The following is a 16,383-nucleotide window of genomic DNA, read 5'->3' on the forward strand; positions in this document are numbered from 1 at the left end:
AATTTCAAGGGATACTATAAAACTACAGTAATTAATATATCATAATGTTGGTACCAGGGCAGACAAATATATCAACAGAACAGAGCATAGAGTCCAAGAATAGATCCAGGTGATTGGCAATAAAGCAGCGTATCAATTTGATAGGGAAAGGAAAGTCTGTTTCAAAAAAGGCTCTGAAACAAACAGATAGCTATTTTTAAAAAGTGAATCTTGGCCTCTAACTCATTTCACACACAAAAAATTTAGGTGGATTATAGATCAAAATAGTGAAGCTAAGGGGTGCTGGGTGGCTCATTTGGTTGAGCACATGCCTTCGGCTCAGGTCATGATCCCAAGTTTCTGAGATAGAGCCCCACATCAGACTCCCTGCTCCATGAGGAGTCTACTTTTCCCTCTCCTGCCTGCCACTCCCCCTTCTTGTGCCCTCTCTCTTTCTCTCCCTGTGTCAAATAAATAAATAAAATCTTAAACCTAAAAAACCTTAAAAAAATAGTAAACCGAAAACCACAAGATTTCCAGAAGAAAACACATGAGAATATCTTCACAATTTGGGGTCAGGAAAGGGTTTCTTAGGGTGTAAAAGGCAACAGTCATAAAAGAAACAAAATTAATTGGTCTTAATAAAAATGTAAAACGTTCTGCTCATAATGAAAGTGAAAAGGCAAGGCACACATATTCACCAAACTGGACATATCCTCAATGTCCATCAATAGGAGAATGAATGAAACAATTTGTGGTACATTTAACCAACAGAAAATTCCACAGTAATGAAATGAACAAACCATAACTACATGTAACATCATGGGAATGACCCAAATGTTATGCTGAGTGAAGGAAACAAACACAAAGAAGTTCACACCAGTCACAGAAGTTCCAGTCACAGAAAGTTCAAAAGCACGTAAAACTAATCAACAGTGACAGACATCAGAACAGTGACCACCTTTTTGGGGGGTTAGTGATTGGGAGGGAGTGTAAAGAGATTTCTGGCAGCTGGCAATATCCTATGTTTACATCTGGGAAGCATTAAATCATTTGCTTTGAAAACATCATCAAGCTGTACACTTAAATTTGTGCCCTTTTCTTGATTAACGTTATATTAAAAATATTAAAAAAAAAGAATATAAAAGATTTGAAAAGCACAAAAAAACTCATCCTAATGGATACATACAAAATATTTCACCCAACAATTATAGAAGACCCATTCTTTTCAAGCATGCCTAGAATATTTTTAAAAAATTGACCATATTTGGGGTATCTGGGTAGTTCAGTTGGTTAAGCAACTGCCTTTGGCTCAGGTCATGATCCTGGAGTCCCAGGATTGAGTCCCGCATCAGGCTTCCAGCTCCATGGGCAGTCTGCTTCTCCCTCTGACCTCCCCTCTCATGCTCCCTCTCATGCTCTCTCTCTCTCTCATAAATAAATAAATAAATAATCAAATATAATCTTAAAAAAATAATGACCATATTGTAGGCCAAGGATCTACAAGTAGAGCCTTATGAGGCCTGATTTCAAGCCTGGTGACTTTTCTGTATAGCTTATAAGCTGAGAATGGTTTTTACTTTTTTAAATGGTTGATAAAAATATTTTGTGACATATAATAATTACATGAAATTCAAAATCAGTCAAAAACTAAAGTATTGCTGGAACAGAGCCATAAACCTTCACTTACATACTGTTTATACCTGTTTTCACACAGAAAAGTACTGAGTAGCTGTGACAGACACTGTGTGGGCCACAAAGCCTAAAAGGTTTACTACCTGGTTCTTCACAGAAAAAGTTTGCTAAGCCCTATTCTAGGTCATAAGGCAAGCCTTTGAAAATTTCAAGGGGCTAAAATCATACAATCTTAATTCTGTGCCCAAAGAACTAATAAGTTAAAATTTGCAACCAAAGGATAACTAGGACAAATTTCTAAGATTAGAAATCAAGAAAGATACTTCTAAATAACTCAGCAGTCAAAAAAAAAAAACTTATTTAAAAATATGTTAGGCTAAATAGTCATGAGAAGAGTGGATATTAGATGTTGAAGCAGACTGAGAGGGAATATGTGGGATTAAATGCTCTTTTTAGCAAGGAATAAAAGCCTCAACTTCATGAGACACACCTCTGTCTCAAGAAATACTTAAAATCCAAAAGAAAAATAAACTCAAAGAGACAAGAAGGGAAGAAATAGTAAGGACAAAAGTAGGCTTTAATAAAATAGAAACAAATACAGCATACAGACAACCAAGACCAAAAGTTGGTTCTTAGGAGAAAGGCTAATACAATAACTCAGCATTTCATCCCTGTTGAGCATGTGTGTTCACAACAAACTAAAGTTCCTGGATGACTCACAACTGGCCTCCCCTAGCATGATGACCAGAGCCTGAGATTAGTAAGATTTCCTCACTAGCTGCAAGTTAAGAGGCACACGTGGAGCTCCCATCACTAAAGGAAGCACATCTGAGAAGGAAGCACAAACCTAGAAAGTGCAGCCCAAATGGTTTTTTCCTTATCAGGCCTGGGTGTAGACCAGGACACTGTCACATCAAAGTTCTCTTGCCCAGACAGCTTGAAAGCAGAGAAAGTTCTTTGAAAACGGGGAATTGCACTGAAGTTCATGCTGCAACACTGCTTAGTGTGCCAACACAAGGAGGCGTCCAGCTGTGGAAGCCAGCACAGAGGAGAATCCTTGGGACACAGAAAGCTAGCTGAAATCTCCACTTGATCTGTGGGAATTAATCTTTCATGGACTCAGTCAAGACATCTGGATGCTCCAAAGCAAGGTAATGAACAGCTGAGCTCCATTTAAGTTCCTCACGGATAACCTCCAGCTTCCAGAAAACGGAACACTGCCACATACAGGTCTCCTGAGATCCAAGCCACACTGAAAGCAATAAATGCAGAGAACAGGTGGCTTGACTTACCCAGTTTGGCCAGTTATGCATTCCCTTTTAAAAACTGGGGGGCGTGTGATCATAGCAAAGATATGACTAGGATTTCTGCACTCAGCTTTTTGGCATTACCTTTATCAAGCAAGGGGTGGGTGACAGCACAGAGATCCAGCATTCAAGTTTCTGCTGGACTCCATATGTATGGCCACAAAGTGTACACAGGATGTGTACAGAGAAGCACTCACATGTAAACAGGCTTTCATGAATAAGAATCCACATACTGAGGTGAAAGTGAAAACGAACACCTTTCTACTCTTAAAACAGGTTGAGACTGCTGAGATTCAAATTTGGGACTTGGTTTGGCTGCCGAGAAACCAAGTCCCCTTGGTAACTTACTACAGTTATATACATGGATGTATCTGGAGCCCAGGAAAGATGAGGTATGCCCTACTCTCCTTACAGAGTGGCTGAAACATTCAAATGCTATGTTAATCCCTAAAGTGGGTTGCAAATACTATTGTCCTAATGCAAGACAAGGTAGAAAAACCATACAATATTGAGACAAGGGTAAAAACTTTAAGAGAAATGTAAGATATGCTTCTGAGAAAGAGAATATTTATTTCCGTATATTTTAATCTTCATATTGTACACATTCATTCTCTAAATAACAGAGGATCATTTGGGGGAAAAATAGATAAAGGACTCTAAAATTTTTCCTGAAAATTTTGAAGTCTACGTAAAATCTTTCTAGGTAAAAATGGAAGAGATTTCAGATTTTCTCAGGTTTTTTTTTTTTTTTTTTTTTTTTTAAGATTTTACTTATTTATTTGACAGAGAGGAATATCACAAGTAGGCAGAGTGGCAGGCAGAGAGAGAGGGAGAAGCAGGCTCCCTGCTGAGCAGAGAGCTCGATGTGGTGCTTGATCCCAGGACCCTGAGATCATGACGTGAGCTGAAGGCAGACGCTTAAACCACTGAGCCACCCAGGCACTCCATGATTTTATCAGTCTAATAGTTACATATTTGCCTGCTTTCATCAAAGCTCCAATAAGGGCTGTAAAGAAATTCAGAGGTAAATATGTCAGAACCCTTATATGTATGCAGTTTGTAGGGGAGATAAAATATGTATTCAAGAAGACAAAAAAAAAAAAAGACAACCAAAAAAAGCTTTGGTTCAGGTACAGATATAATGTTCTGGAGCTGCAGAGAGTCCTCTGCTAGTGGAGAGAAGCCACAGATGTCTTTGTATTGGAGGTGGGCATGACTGTGGATATTAGCAGAGACCTGTGGGAAGAAAGGGGCACTCCAAGCAGATGGTATAAAATAAGAAAGAAACAGAGGTGGCACTGGCTCTCTTTGCTAAAGCAGTGTTCTCACAATGTATTCCTTGAAGTGCCAATCTAGCAAGCATTAGTTGGTGTTATACGCATTACAGGTAAATAAAGAGAAAGACTGTGGCTGGAATAAGGCAAAGGGCTGCATGCAGATGCTGAGGGATTTACTTTTTATCACGGTGGGAAGTCAGAGACAGGGCCACTAAAGGGAGTAAAGCAGGAGAGGAGGCTGGACTACATACTTGGGAGGACTGGAAAGCTCTGCCACAGCTATCTAGGGAAATGCATGCAGCATCATTACCATTCAGAGGCAAATGAAAAGACTAAAGAACAGCCATGGGGACTGAGCTGGCCAAAGCTGGCTTTCCATGTAATAGCCTGTCCTGACCATTCCTCTGGAGAGGCTTGACTCGTTCTTTCAAAGCCAGACTTCCCTTCATAAGGGGTTCTCCATGAAGAATTGATCTGTACAAGACCTATGCAACCACAAAGCCCATGAGAGTGCTTAGAATTTAACACATTTTTTTAAATTTATTTTTTATTTTTATTTTTTTTAAAGATTTTATTTATTTATTTGTAAGAGAGAGTGAGAGCGAGCACAGGCAGACAGAGTGGAAGGCAGAGTCAGAGGGAGAAGCAGGCTCCCTGTGGAGTAAGGAGCCCGATGTGGGACTCAATCCCAGGACGCTGGGATCATGACCTGAGCTGAAAGCAGCTGCTCAACCAACTGAGCCACCCAGGCGTCCAAGAATTTAACACATTTTATTTTTATAAAATTTTAACAAAATTTTCAGTCTATGGACTCCTCAGTCTTTCCAGCAAATATAACTGCTATTTTTTTTCCAGTGGGAAATTTATTGTACTTCAATGCAATTTTTTAATTGATTTATTGTCACTAATTTTGACATCTCAAGATTAAATTTATGGGTCCAGATATACTCCTTCAGTTCATAAGTTCACACTACAGGATTGTGAACTTCCCAGAGAGAGAAACGGTAGCTGGTCCTGGAATTGTAGATGGCAGAGATAGAAAAGCCCTTAAAGATAATCTGTTTTGGGGGCGCCTGGGTGGCTCAGTGGGTTAAAGCCTCTGCCTTCAGCTCAGGTCATGATCTCAGGGTCCTGGGATCGAGTCCCGCATTGGGCTCTCTGCTCGGCAGGGAGCCTGCTTCCTCCTCTCTCTGCCTTCCTCTCTGCCTACTTCTGATCTGTCTCTGTCAAAGGAATAAATAAAATTTAAAAAAAAAAGATAATCTGTTTTGACCTTCCTTATGCACAGATATGGAAAGGGGAAGGCATGGCAGTGTCCTCTGAGAATACACAGCTCCACAAGATCACCAACGGGGCAATGTTCTTTGAGGAGGGACCAGCTGGAAAAATGACTCACTGGACTTGGGCTAGTTCCTCGAAAAATAAGTGAAAACACACTTAAACTCTATTTTGCAGAACTTGGGGTAGACACAGGAAAAGAATTTCCAAATAGGGAGAAAGTCCCCTTAGGGAACAATCATGGCATCTCCATGAATGTCTTTTAAAGTAGGCTGATGGATTAACTGGGCCTATCAGGGATTCTTCTTTGATGGCTTTGGAGTCTATAATTCTTAATAATAGAGATGAAATCCTTCATCCATTTTGAGTCTATTTTTGTGTGTGGTGTAAGGAAATGGCCCAATTTCATTTTTCTGCATGTGGATGTTCCTTTGTCTCCCTGTTGTCGCTCCTAAATAAGGCCTTAGATGTGCAGTTCTTTCAGTTGTTACTATATAAAAGTCCTTTGATGTTGTGATAAGGCATGGGGGAGAAGTGTTCCACAGACCTATGATCAGATCTCAGTCTTTTAGTGAGCCTGGATCTCTGGGCTATGACCTCCACAAGTGCTTCTCAGTTTTGTTTTTTTGTGTCCTCCCCACTTTCCCCTTAGGTGAGACAGCAAAGTGAGAGGGAACTCGAGTTGGGTGCTTCCTTTCCCCCCAGCTTGGCTTGGTTCTGGTAAAACTCCAGCAGGTAAAAGCTCTGGTTAACCACTTCCTCTTGAGGATAGGCCTGGTTAAGAAGAACAGAACACTCCAGGTGTATTTCAAAATGACTTCTTTTCTCTCCCTCTGCTGAAGCATGAGGGTCCCACCCCCCCTCCAATCCTCACTGTGAGAAAGTGGTAGGGCAACCAGAGGGAAAACACAGAAGGGTGGGGGGGTCTCCCAAAGACCAGGCCCATCTTGACTCTAATTCACAAATTTGTGTACATGGAGCCTCCAGCAATTGGTCAACTACAGTTGACATTTTCCTACTCTGTTATTGATTCCCCAGGGGTTTCTGTTCCTGGGTTTCTGCTATGGCAAGTTATGATTCTCTGTGTCTGCCTGTCTCTCCAATTTGGGGGACAGTGTTTTCCTTGTGACTTTAATTCTTTGATGGCTCAAAGAAAAGCTGTTGATTTTCAGTTTGTTTAGCTTTTTTCATGTTGTTAGGATGAGGGTGATGACTTCCACGCTCCCTACATGCTGGACTGGAAACTAGAATCTCCCCTACCTGAATTAAAGAAGTTTCCTTCTTGCCCATCCTATCGCTGTGTTTTATCTTTTTTTTTTTTTTTTTAAGATTTTATTTATTTGACAGAGAGAGATCACAAGTAGGCAGAGAGGCAGGCAGAGAGAGGGGGAAGCCGGCTCCCTGCTGAGCACAGAGAGCCCGATGTGGGCCTCCGATCCCAGGACCCTGAGATCATGACCTGAGCTGAAGGCAGAGCCACCCAGGTGCCCATTTGTTTTATCTTCTTTATAATACCAAAGCTCCTAACTAGTCAACCATTTACCTACTTATTTACTGGCTGTCTCCCTTACTAAAACTGAGATTCCAGGATCATGAGACCACCAGCCCTTGACATAGTATCTGGCACGAAAGGGCCTCAATAGATACATTGCCTGAATGAGTGAGAAAAGACCTCCAGCTTCTGAGGCTCTGACCACTGGACATTAACCAAATCTGTTGAGCCCCTGAACATTTCTAGAATGAGATCTGCTGTGACTATCTTTTTGCTTCATGGAGATGCTCGATAGGCCAGGATGAAAGGGTGACAATATGGTCCTAGGGTCCTGAACAGACTTCTGATGTTATATGTCTTCTTCTTCTTCTTCTGTTTGGTGGGATTGAGAAAAGGCTCCACAGGCAAAACACAGACATGTAAAAACTGCAAAGATTGACTAAATCTATTTTGAGATCAGCACCTAGAGCACAGATTAACAGTCACACTTGAGGAGACTCAGGAAAGAGCAAAGAAAGATGAAACTGTTAGTTTCACTAATTATGAAAAATAATGAGTGTCTCCCTCTTATGACAGTATTCTTGGGGTTGGAAGTGGGAGGAGTGGGCACCTTAATTCCAAAGAGGAAAATCAAGGAGCTATTCAGTCTAAAATTATTCAGAGTTGTCTAGTCCAGGCAAAAATGACAACCAACAAATAAGGAAAATAAGAAAGAATAGCTCTTTCTTCCTATTTTTGGCAACACCACACTTAGGACAATTTAAAATACATTCCTTAAAACAATAAGTACACTTCTTCCTATGACTTACACTAGAAGCAGTTCATAATCAGTGAGATGCAGCTGTGATGGAAGTACATATGAAGAAAACCACACAACACAACAAAACCCCACAACAACAAACAACAAACTAATGGGTATCAAGGATAGTACAGAAAATACACGCTTCAGGAGAAATTCTCGAATTCTGGGGGGCACTGGGCCTTGTTTTCTTTGTCGCAGAGGAGTTCTGTGTACTTCTGACACCCTGATGGAACAATCAGGAGAACCCACCCCATTTCTTGGCCCAGAGGCCCCTCCTACTGAGGTAGCTCAGAGATGGAGGATGAGAATGCTCTTGATTTCTGACACAAAGTAGGCTCTACTTTTTGCCACTCAGCATGCATTTATACAGGCTGGCTCTGGCTGCCGAGGGAGGGACGTTAAGGCAAAGGAGAGAAAGATGTATATATCAAAGGCCAACTGAAAAAAAAGTAAAACAATATCAACTTTTGAGGTGAATCAATGGAGAGAGAATTCTCAATAGCCAAATTATTGTAAAGGATAAAATAGGAGCTAGGAGTTAATAATAGGCTATAGATTTTTTCCGTCTGTATTGGGGCTTATCTTATAAATAAATGTGCTTTATTATTCTTTGGCAACTGCTTGTGGGTGACTCAGATAGTCTTTCAAAAACTGGGCAAAAGAAATAATATAAATCCCTTGTATTCAGGGAATTCCTCTAATTAGGAGTGGCAATAAATTAGAGAAGAAATTTGTTTTTGATATAACATCTGCAAATGACAAATGCCTTTCACAGAGTTCTCAACGTCATTCCTTTACTAAAAGAACTCCAATAACAACAATAATAAATTCCCCAAACAACATATTGTGATAATAGGTTTAATAACATATTTTTGGGGTGCCTGGCTAGCTCAGTTAGTAGAGTATGTGATGCTTAGATCTCAGAGTTGTAAGCCCAAGCCCCATGTAGAATGTGGAGATTACTTAAAAAAATAATGTCTTTTAGTAAATTCTGGCTATTTAGCATTTTCAATTATCTTTTAGAATAAATGATTCTTCACATATTCAAAAGTTAACAATTTACTTTCCCTGAGAATTTCCCAGAATATTTTAAAGGATATGCTTTATCTCAAGAAGGTTATTTGGTTGGGGTTAAGATAAATATTTAAGAAAATTGAATAGAGGAAATAAAAAAGAAATTTCCATAACCATGCTGCAGTCAAACACATCCCATATATAATGAAGCCACATTAGTAAAAGATTTCCTTTCAAACAGAGATGCCAATACTGGCTACTCTTCATCTTACACATGCAAAAATGTTTTTGTGATTTTTGCTGCATCAGCCTTAACCAGCATTTCTGGGTACTGGCTCCAGGTGAAGGTCCTGGACTAGCTGTCTTCCTGAAGAGGGATGAGAATACACACACACACACACACACACGCACACGCACACACACGCACACACACGCTCACACACGCTCACACACTCACAGTAGTTGTGAATCTGCAAGGAAGATAAATACCACCTTGACAGCAACCTGGTGGGTTGGAGCAACTTAGGGAAAGGACAAGCATCTAGAACAGGAGGCTCAAACAGGGCCCATCATCTAAGAGGGGTACCTAGAATCCTTGAAAAGGACTGCAGAGAGTACTTGGTCCCCAACCTGAATGCCATAGCTGAGGAAAAAAAAAGTCCGAAGAAATTAAGAGACCTGCCTAAGACCTGTATCCACTCGTGGCAGCACTGTAACTAGAACTCTGGGGTCCTGAACTAGAACTAGAACTAGAACTGGAACTCTATCCTGGTATTCTTTCCTGCCTGTAATTCTCAGAAATGGCTGAATCATCTATTTTCCTCCCCTACCCATATCTACCAGGGCCAAGTAAGGAGAGTCTGGAGGACATTAACAGGTCTTTCACTTATAAAACTGACATTCTGGTTGAGGTGATAAGGAGAACTCAGCCTTCTCTTGTCTTAACTGCACCCGGTCAAGGCTGCTTTGGCATGTCTGCCCTCTGGTTGGACAGTCACTAGCCACGTGCTAATGTACCTGGAGATAAACATGACAGAAACACTAAAACCTACCTTCACAAATTCATAAAAGCAAATGTTTTGAATACCAAATTATATTTAGTTGCTGAAAAAAGAAAAGCAACATGGGTTCTCACTGTGATTTGGAAGCTCTAGGAACCCCTTTTCTGCAGAATAAGTTGGGCATTTAAACAAACTCTTTCAAGCTTCATGCTCTGCTCTATATGCAAGTCTTCCCTGACTAGTGATTTAGTAATAAAAAAAAGAAATAAAAAGCCCCTAGCAATCTGACAACAGTACATCTCTTTTTCATGATCAAAGACTACTGTGTCGATATTTACAGAGATGAACTTACTTTGAAAATAATTTCACAATGAAACCACGTTACCGAATACACAGGTATTTATTTATTTATCTATCTACTTATTTATTTATTTTTAAAGTTCAATAAAAAGCTCAAGAAGTGAACAGGCCCTCTCAGACGCGAGGGTTTTCTGTGCTCATACAGCACGCCCACACTTCTTGAACATACCATTTCACAAATGCTGTGTATTATTAAGAGGAGGCGGATTCTGCCAGGCACATAATTTGTATATTTAAGGGAGGTGTATGGAATGAAAAAGCGAAATATGTTAAATTTCAAAGGACTTGGAAGCAATGCTGCCTGTGAGCTTGTATTACAAATAGCCCTACATTATTACATACGCTATTAATGAGGCTGAGTGAATGAAAGTACAATTTGAATATGCATGACTCTACCCAATGAGCAGGACTTTTGTGTACTGATGAGGTTTTTTTTCCCCCCTCCTAAAAAAGGATTAAAATTATTCTTAAAGAAGTATGGCTGCCCAGAGACCAGTAAAATAAATTTACTTAGACCAGAGTCATACTATATTCAGATGAAATATACAGGTGCTAAAAGAATGCCTTTAATCTACCTATAATTCATGGAACTTGTGCATAATTCTGTCTTCCTCCAAAGGAATATTCCTCAACTTCAAGCAGCTGCGTCAATACAATTTCTAAGCAAAAATAATGATTTTGGTGGAGATCCCTAAAAGTAGACAAGGTTAAATAAACCTTTTGAGTACAAAGCCTTTACTTCCAAGTGAGGAGCACTAGTTAAAAGACGGGGGAATGGGTAAATTATTGCACCAAATGGCTGAGAATTAATCTCTGCTGACTAGCTGTAATCTAACGAGGCGTCTGTGTCCCAGGGAGCCCGCAGCATGTCCCTGGCGGTATGTGCAGTGTGTCGAGTCTGCGTGGCACCCTTTGTCCTCGCTCACAGGCGGCCTTTCCCCTCATTGTCCATAATATCCTCATGCATCTGGGACGCGTGGAATGCATTCATACTAACAGACTTACCATTGTTTTCTCTCAGAAGCTTTGTTGAGCAAAGACTGCATCACGGTTACTGATAATTATATTGCTTAATTAATCAAGACAAAAAAAATTTGCAAATCATTGCCTGGTTGCCAAGCAGGGAGATAAAAAATGACAACAATACAAGCTGAAGCAATATAACAAAAGTAACAGCTATCTGATCAGAAATTCTTATATAATGAAGCTATTAATGCTAAATCGGTTAATGTTAACATTGCTCCAGGTGTCTCTACTTAGATGCAAACAAAAAGGCTAACATTATGGATATAAAAGGCCAAATGTTGCCATGGATTCTGTAACCTGATAGAGAGGACAGCCTTTTCATTTGATTAGGGAATGCAATTTAAATACCAGGGACTGAAGCCAAACAAACAGACTTTCCCTCCACAAGCCTCTTGCATTCACCCTGGGGTCAGTGGTTGGTGAACAAAAGGTCAGCCACACTTGCCCTGGAAATGTCTGGATTAATTTTATTACATTGTAATGGTTTGTACTTTAAATGTGGGGATAACACTAAATTTCCAGTTGGCTATTATTCTCTTCTTCCCTAAAGGGAAGGCTTTTGGATTGAAATATTCAGACAGTGATTTGCTCAATTCACCTTGTCAAAATTTATGACCAAATTTGTAAAACGTACATTTTCTAAAGAAATTTTGAAAAGGTATGTTAATACTTGTTTTCATGTGTTGGAAGTGTAATACCTTTTTAAAAAAACCACTTTTAAGAAAGTTAAAAGTGTGACCCTTTTGACACTGTGAAGTGAATTGAAATACCTTTTATGTTCTTTTTTTGCCACAAAAAATAATGGTGACATTTTTAGGACATTTTAGAGGACCACACTGAAAATGAACTAATAAAGCCAGTTAATCCATACTAAATAATAAAGAATCATGTTTTGCAGATTTGGAAGCTATAGGACACTAAATCTGTTGGTTGTCTAATATCAATATTTTCAGTTTAATTCTTAAAGTCAGTGTTCTTCCCGGACAAACACAAACATTATTAGTACTCAGAGCCATTTTCTTATACAAGAATGAAAACTTTATACAAAAAGACACGAATCAAAGATAACACAAATATTTAGTGTGAAGAACTTGTGGCATCTTCACTCCCTGAATAGAAAAGAGGGTTCCCTTTATGTCAGGCTTCTCACCAGCCAGAGTGGGGCTTTTCTGAATTCAGGAGGTGACCCACACTGTGTCTAGTCTGAGAAATGATTTATTATTTATTCTATTTTCATAGTAGTGACTATAACTAAAAAATTACCAGCAATGGTAATAACAACAGCAGCAATTAACACTTACAGCTTTTATTCTTGAGTCAGCCACTGTTTGAAGCACCTTTCACTTTTTTTTTTTTAAATTTACTTTTATTTTTTACAGTGTTCCAAAATTCATTGTTTATGGACCACACCCAGTGCTCCATGCAATACATGCATAATACCTCCAAAATACCAACTACCTTTCACTTCTTAGCTCATTTAATCTGCATGACTTTAACACTTTTGATTATGCTATAAATCCCAGAAAATCTCAGTTACCTATTATTTTAAAGCTCAAAATACAGAGTATGTAGAATGATAACTTTTAGTTCCTTCAAGAGAACAATTTGGAATGAAAATGAAGATTACACTTAATACCAACCTGGAGCACCAAGTCATTTTCTCGAGAAGTGACTTAACTATGCTAAATGTTTAATTAAAAATGTAAAAGCAGGGGTGCCTGGGTGGCTCAGTGGGTTAAAGCCTCTGCTTTCGGCTCAAGTCTTGATTCCAGGGTCCTGGGATCCAGCCCCACATCCAGCTCTCTGCTCAGCAGGGAACCTGCTTCCCTTCCGCTCTCTCTGCCTGCCTCTCTGCCTACTTGTAATCCCGGTCTGTCAAATAAATAAATAAAATCTTTAAAAAAAATGTAAAAGCAAACCCTTCTACTAATAATTCCAACACAAAAACAAGTCCCTATATAAAGCACCACTAAAATACCACTAAAGGCATGGCAAGGATCGAAAGTGCAGCCAATTTAGTACACAGCACATAACCATTGGATTGTTCCAGCCATTCTCATGATCAATACCAATTGATGTGGCTACATTGATTCTGTGGCAAGGTGCTTCAATTGTTAAAAATCATCACATGGGCGGGCTGTGCTGCAGAGGCCTAGCTTTCTTCACAGCCATGCTCACAATCCTTCAGGATTGACCCCCATTAGCAGCAGTCAGAGGCTTGGTGAGCAGTGCCTGTTTGTCATGCAAGGTCGAATTTTATACCCACAGCCATCCACAAAACGCTAGATGTGACATAGGGCTCATTCAACTCTTATAATTATTAATCAATATGTCCCAAATTTAAAATTACCATTTTTTAAAATTAAAAAAAAAATTTAAATTCAAAACATTTCAAATACCATGAATATCTTCAAACTGTAATTCCCAAAGAGTCTAGACATAAAAATACAGAATTCTGTGCTCCTGAGGAAAGACACTGTGAAAATCCCAATTCATACTGAATTTCCATATGGCATGTGTAATTCAGATATATGTGAGACATTCACCAGTTGGAAAAAAGTCCCCTTTAACATATTTATATCATTATTTTTCAAAAACAGTGAATCATATGGTAAATGCTATATGAGTCAGAGTGATAATGTGGTGAAAACGTACCTCGGGTTTCTTCGTGATCGCGATAAAGAACATGTGATTCTTCACTGGGTAAATAATGATTGAAACGTCTCCGAAGGCAGTCGGGATAATTCCCCTGCGGTAGTCCCTGGAGTGTTCAGACCAGACAATGTGGACCTCGTCATTCCCCAAGTGACGGAGCTGCAATGGCCAATTGGCTCTTTATTAATCAGAGTGATAACAGCAATTTATGAGGGGTCGTGGCTAACAAATTGAATTATAATACTCAGAGGCAAGAATATTTCACTACTAAAAAAAGGTACAATGCCACTGTCTTCTATGACGATTTGAAAAAAAGATAAACACATGAAAATTTTCATTACCACTTACTTACTATGGAAATACACTGGCACTGAGATGATGCATCTAAGCATGGCAGGTACATTACTGCTAGAAGGGGATGAGACCTTTTCAAGGATTTTTTTAAATTGAATTTTACTCCTGTATTAAATAAAGCCTTATGCTTTATACTGCTGAGCATGTCTCCAAACAATTAACAACATGAGCCTTTTATTTCATATTACAATAGAGCTTCATAAAACTCTAAATTCAATGGTTATTAAGAAAAAATATGAATATGAGACCAAAAGCTACTATAACACAATTGTTACCAAATGTATAAAAACTAGATTTGTGACAAAGCTTTAAGAAAAAGTACATATAAAATTACCTTTGTTTAAGAAACTAATAAGTATTACTTAAATTTAATAACAACAATAGTAACTAGCTTTCAGAGAGTTTGTCTTACTATCCAGAAAGTATGTTCACATGTATTGTTTTGTTAAATCTTCCTACTCTCTGAGGCAGATGACATCATCTTTGTGCTATCTGACAGGGAAGGGATGGGGCTCAGAAAGAGAAAGGCACCACCTGACAAGGTGTGCAAATAGCAAGGAACAGAGCAGGCCTGGAAATCTGGGCTGGGGCCTCTAACTTAGTGTCATTTCTACTGTTCACAGCCATCAAAGTTGACAACAAAAGCCAGTTGTACTGTCACTGCTCAAATAGCGTAACCCACTTTTTTGGGTCATTTTATAGACAAAGAGGCCATAAAATCCAAAAACAAGTCAGCTACCCCCAGGATCTCTAAGAAAGGCTTAGCATGCCTCCAAGGAAGAGACTCTTTGAGACTTCTTCCTGGGCTGAGCTCTTTGGCCGCAAGAGCACCCTTGATGAAGGTCCTGTGTACTGACTGTGAATCCTGGGCTGGAGAAGGCCCTGCATGAAATTGTCTGATAAGCCGGAGACTGTGACTAAACAGACTAGATTATAAAGATTAAAATGTTGGCCAAAATTAAAGTTCTACAACCAGAAAGGCTGACTGGTGAAGGCCCTCTGACACCTGTTGAAAGTCTGAGGTTTGGTTCTCTCACATGCTGCAGAAGAATGTGATCTACCATCACTTGGGGAAGCATTTCTTGCTTCCTAGCTTATTTAATAGACGAACCCCAATAATGACTAAATTCAGAGGCACTATTAATAAAATAGTGATGCTGCACCAAAGGTAATGTAATTTTGTATTTAAAAAAAAAAAAAAAAGATGCTCTGGAGTACCATGTATTTAAAACACGTTAGTATAAAGCAAATTTTCCTTACACACTATTTGACCACAAAAGAAAACTGTGAGGTGACCCCCAACATGGCCTCTTTTCCATTTACAAGGTTATAAAGGAAGTTGGTTTGCTGCAATGCTTTCCTGTTCTTCACTCTTCTGTGCTTCTGGGAATGACTGTTTGAGTCAATTTTTAAAAATTGACCTTTGTACTACAGTGAGGTACAGGTGCGATTACAGGTAACCCCTATGAGAGGGGCACATGATTCAGCTGTGTCTGAGCTTGGGCACTGGGATAAACACAACTGTGGGTGTTGAGCACAAGTCATGATGATCTAGAACAATTTAACAGCATCTATAACTTTCTAAATGTGAAGTTACCCAGTATATCTTTCTTCCTCTTTCCCCATCACATATAAAGGTGAAAAGGGTAGTAGGCAAAAGGTGCAGCCATCGCCACTCATAAATAGTTAAAAGAAAAAGAAAGACACCAAATTCTCATAGCAAAACTGAATGTCTCTCTATATTCATCTATTTCCACCTCTCTTTCTTTTCTCTTTCTTTTTTAATAAAACATGCCAGGATCTCACAACACACTCCTGAAATTCAATCGTTTTGGAGTGAAAACATAGTCAGCATTACCAGCAACACAATAAAGGCAGGTTTTCAAGGGAAATAGGAATTGTATCAAATTGAAACATTGCTGGGGTGGGAGGCAGGTTGGGGGAAATTTAGCCTAGCAGAAGAAAATTGTGACAGTACGGCTGCCATCACCCTGTCAAGAGAGGCAAACTGCCAGGTGGTTTTGTTGTGCCCCTTGACATAATGCCGGCACAAGAGTCACAATGGGAACAACACACCTACTAAACACCCTTCAAATGTGGGGCTACCACCTAATGCTAGCACCCTAAAACCTGTGATGGCTCCTTTCAATCCAGAAGCATAAGTTGCTCAAGGCATTTGCTCTGAGGTAATACAGTGATTACT

General features: G+C 39.4%; 1 protein-coding gene across 8 annotated transcripts in view; it reads right to left on the reverse strand.

Annotated features, from left to right (window-relative positions):
• RALGAPA2 (Ral GTPase activating protein catalytic subunit alpha 2) overlaps positions 1 to 16,383 on the reverse strand; it is a 322,083-nt gene that overhangs the window by 86,458 nt on the left and 219,242 nt on the right. For all 8 annotated transcript variants that reach the window (XM_045078460.1, XM_045078458.1, XM_045078459.1 and 5 more), the window contains one exon: positions 13,827 to 13,985. In XM_045078460.1, coding sequence (XP_044934395.1) covers positions 13,827 to 13,985 — 159 coding nt within the window. The remainder of the gene's footprint in view (positions 1 to 13,826; positions 13,986 to 16,383) is intronic.

Source organism: Mustela putorius, unplaced genomic scaffold, assembly GCF_011764305.1.
Source record: "Mustela putorius furo isolate JIRA1106 unplaced genomic scaffold, ASM1176430v1.1 tig00000253_pilon_pilon_pilon, whole genome shotgun sequence".
NCBI lineage: Eukaryota > Metazoa > Chordata > Mammalia > Carnivora > Mustelidae > Mustela > Mustela putorius.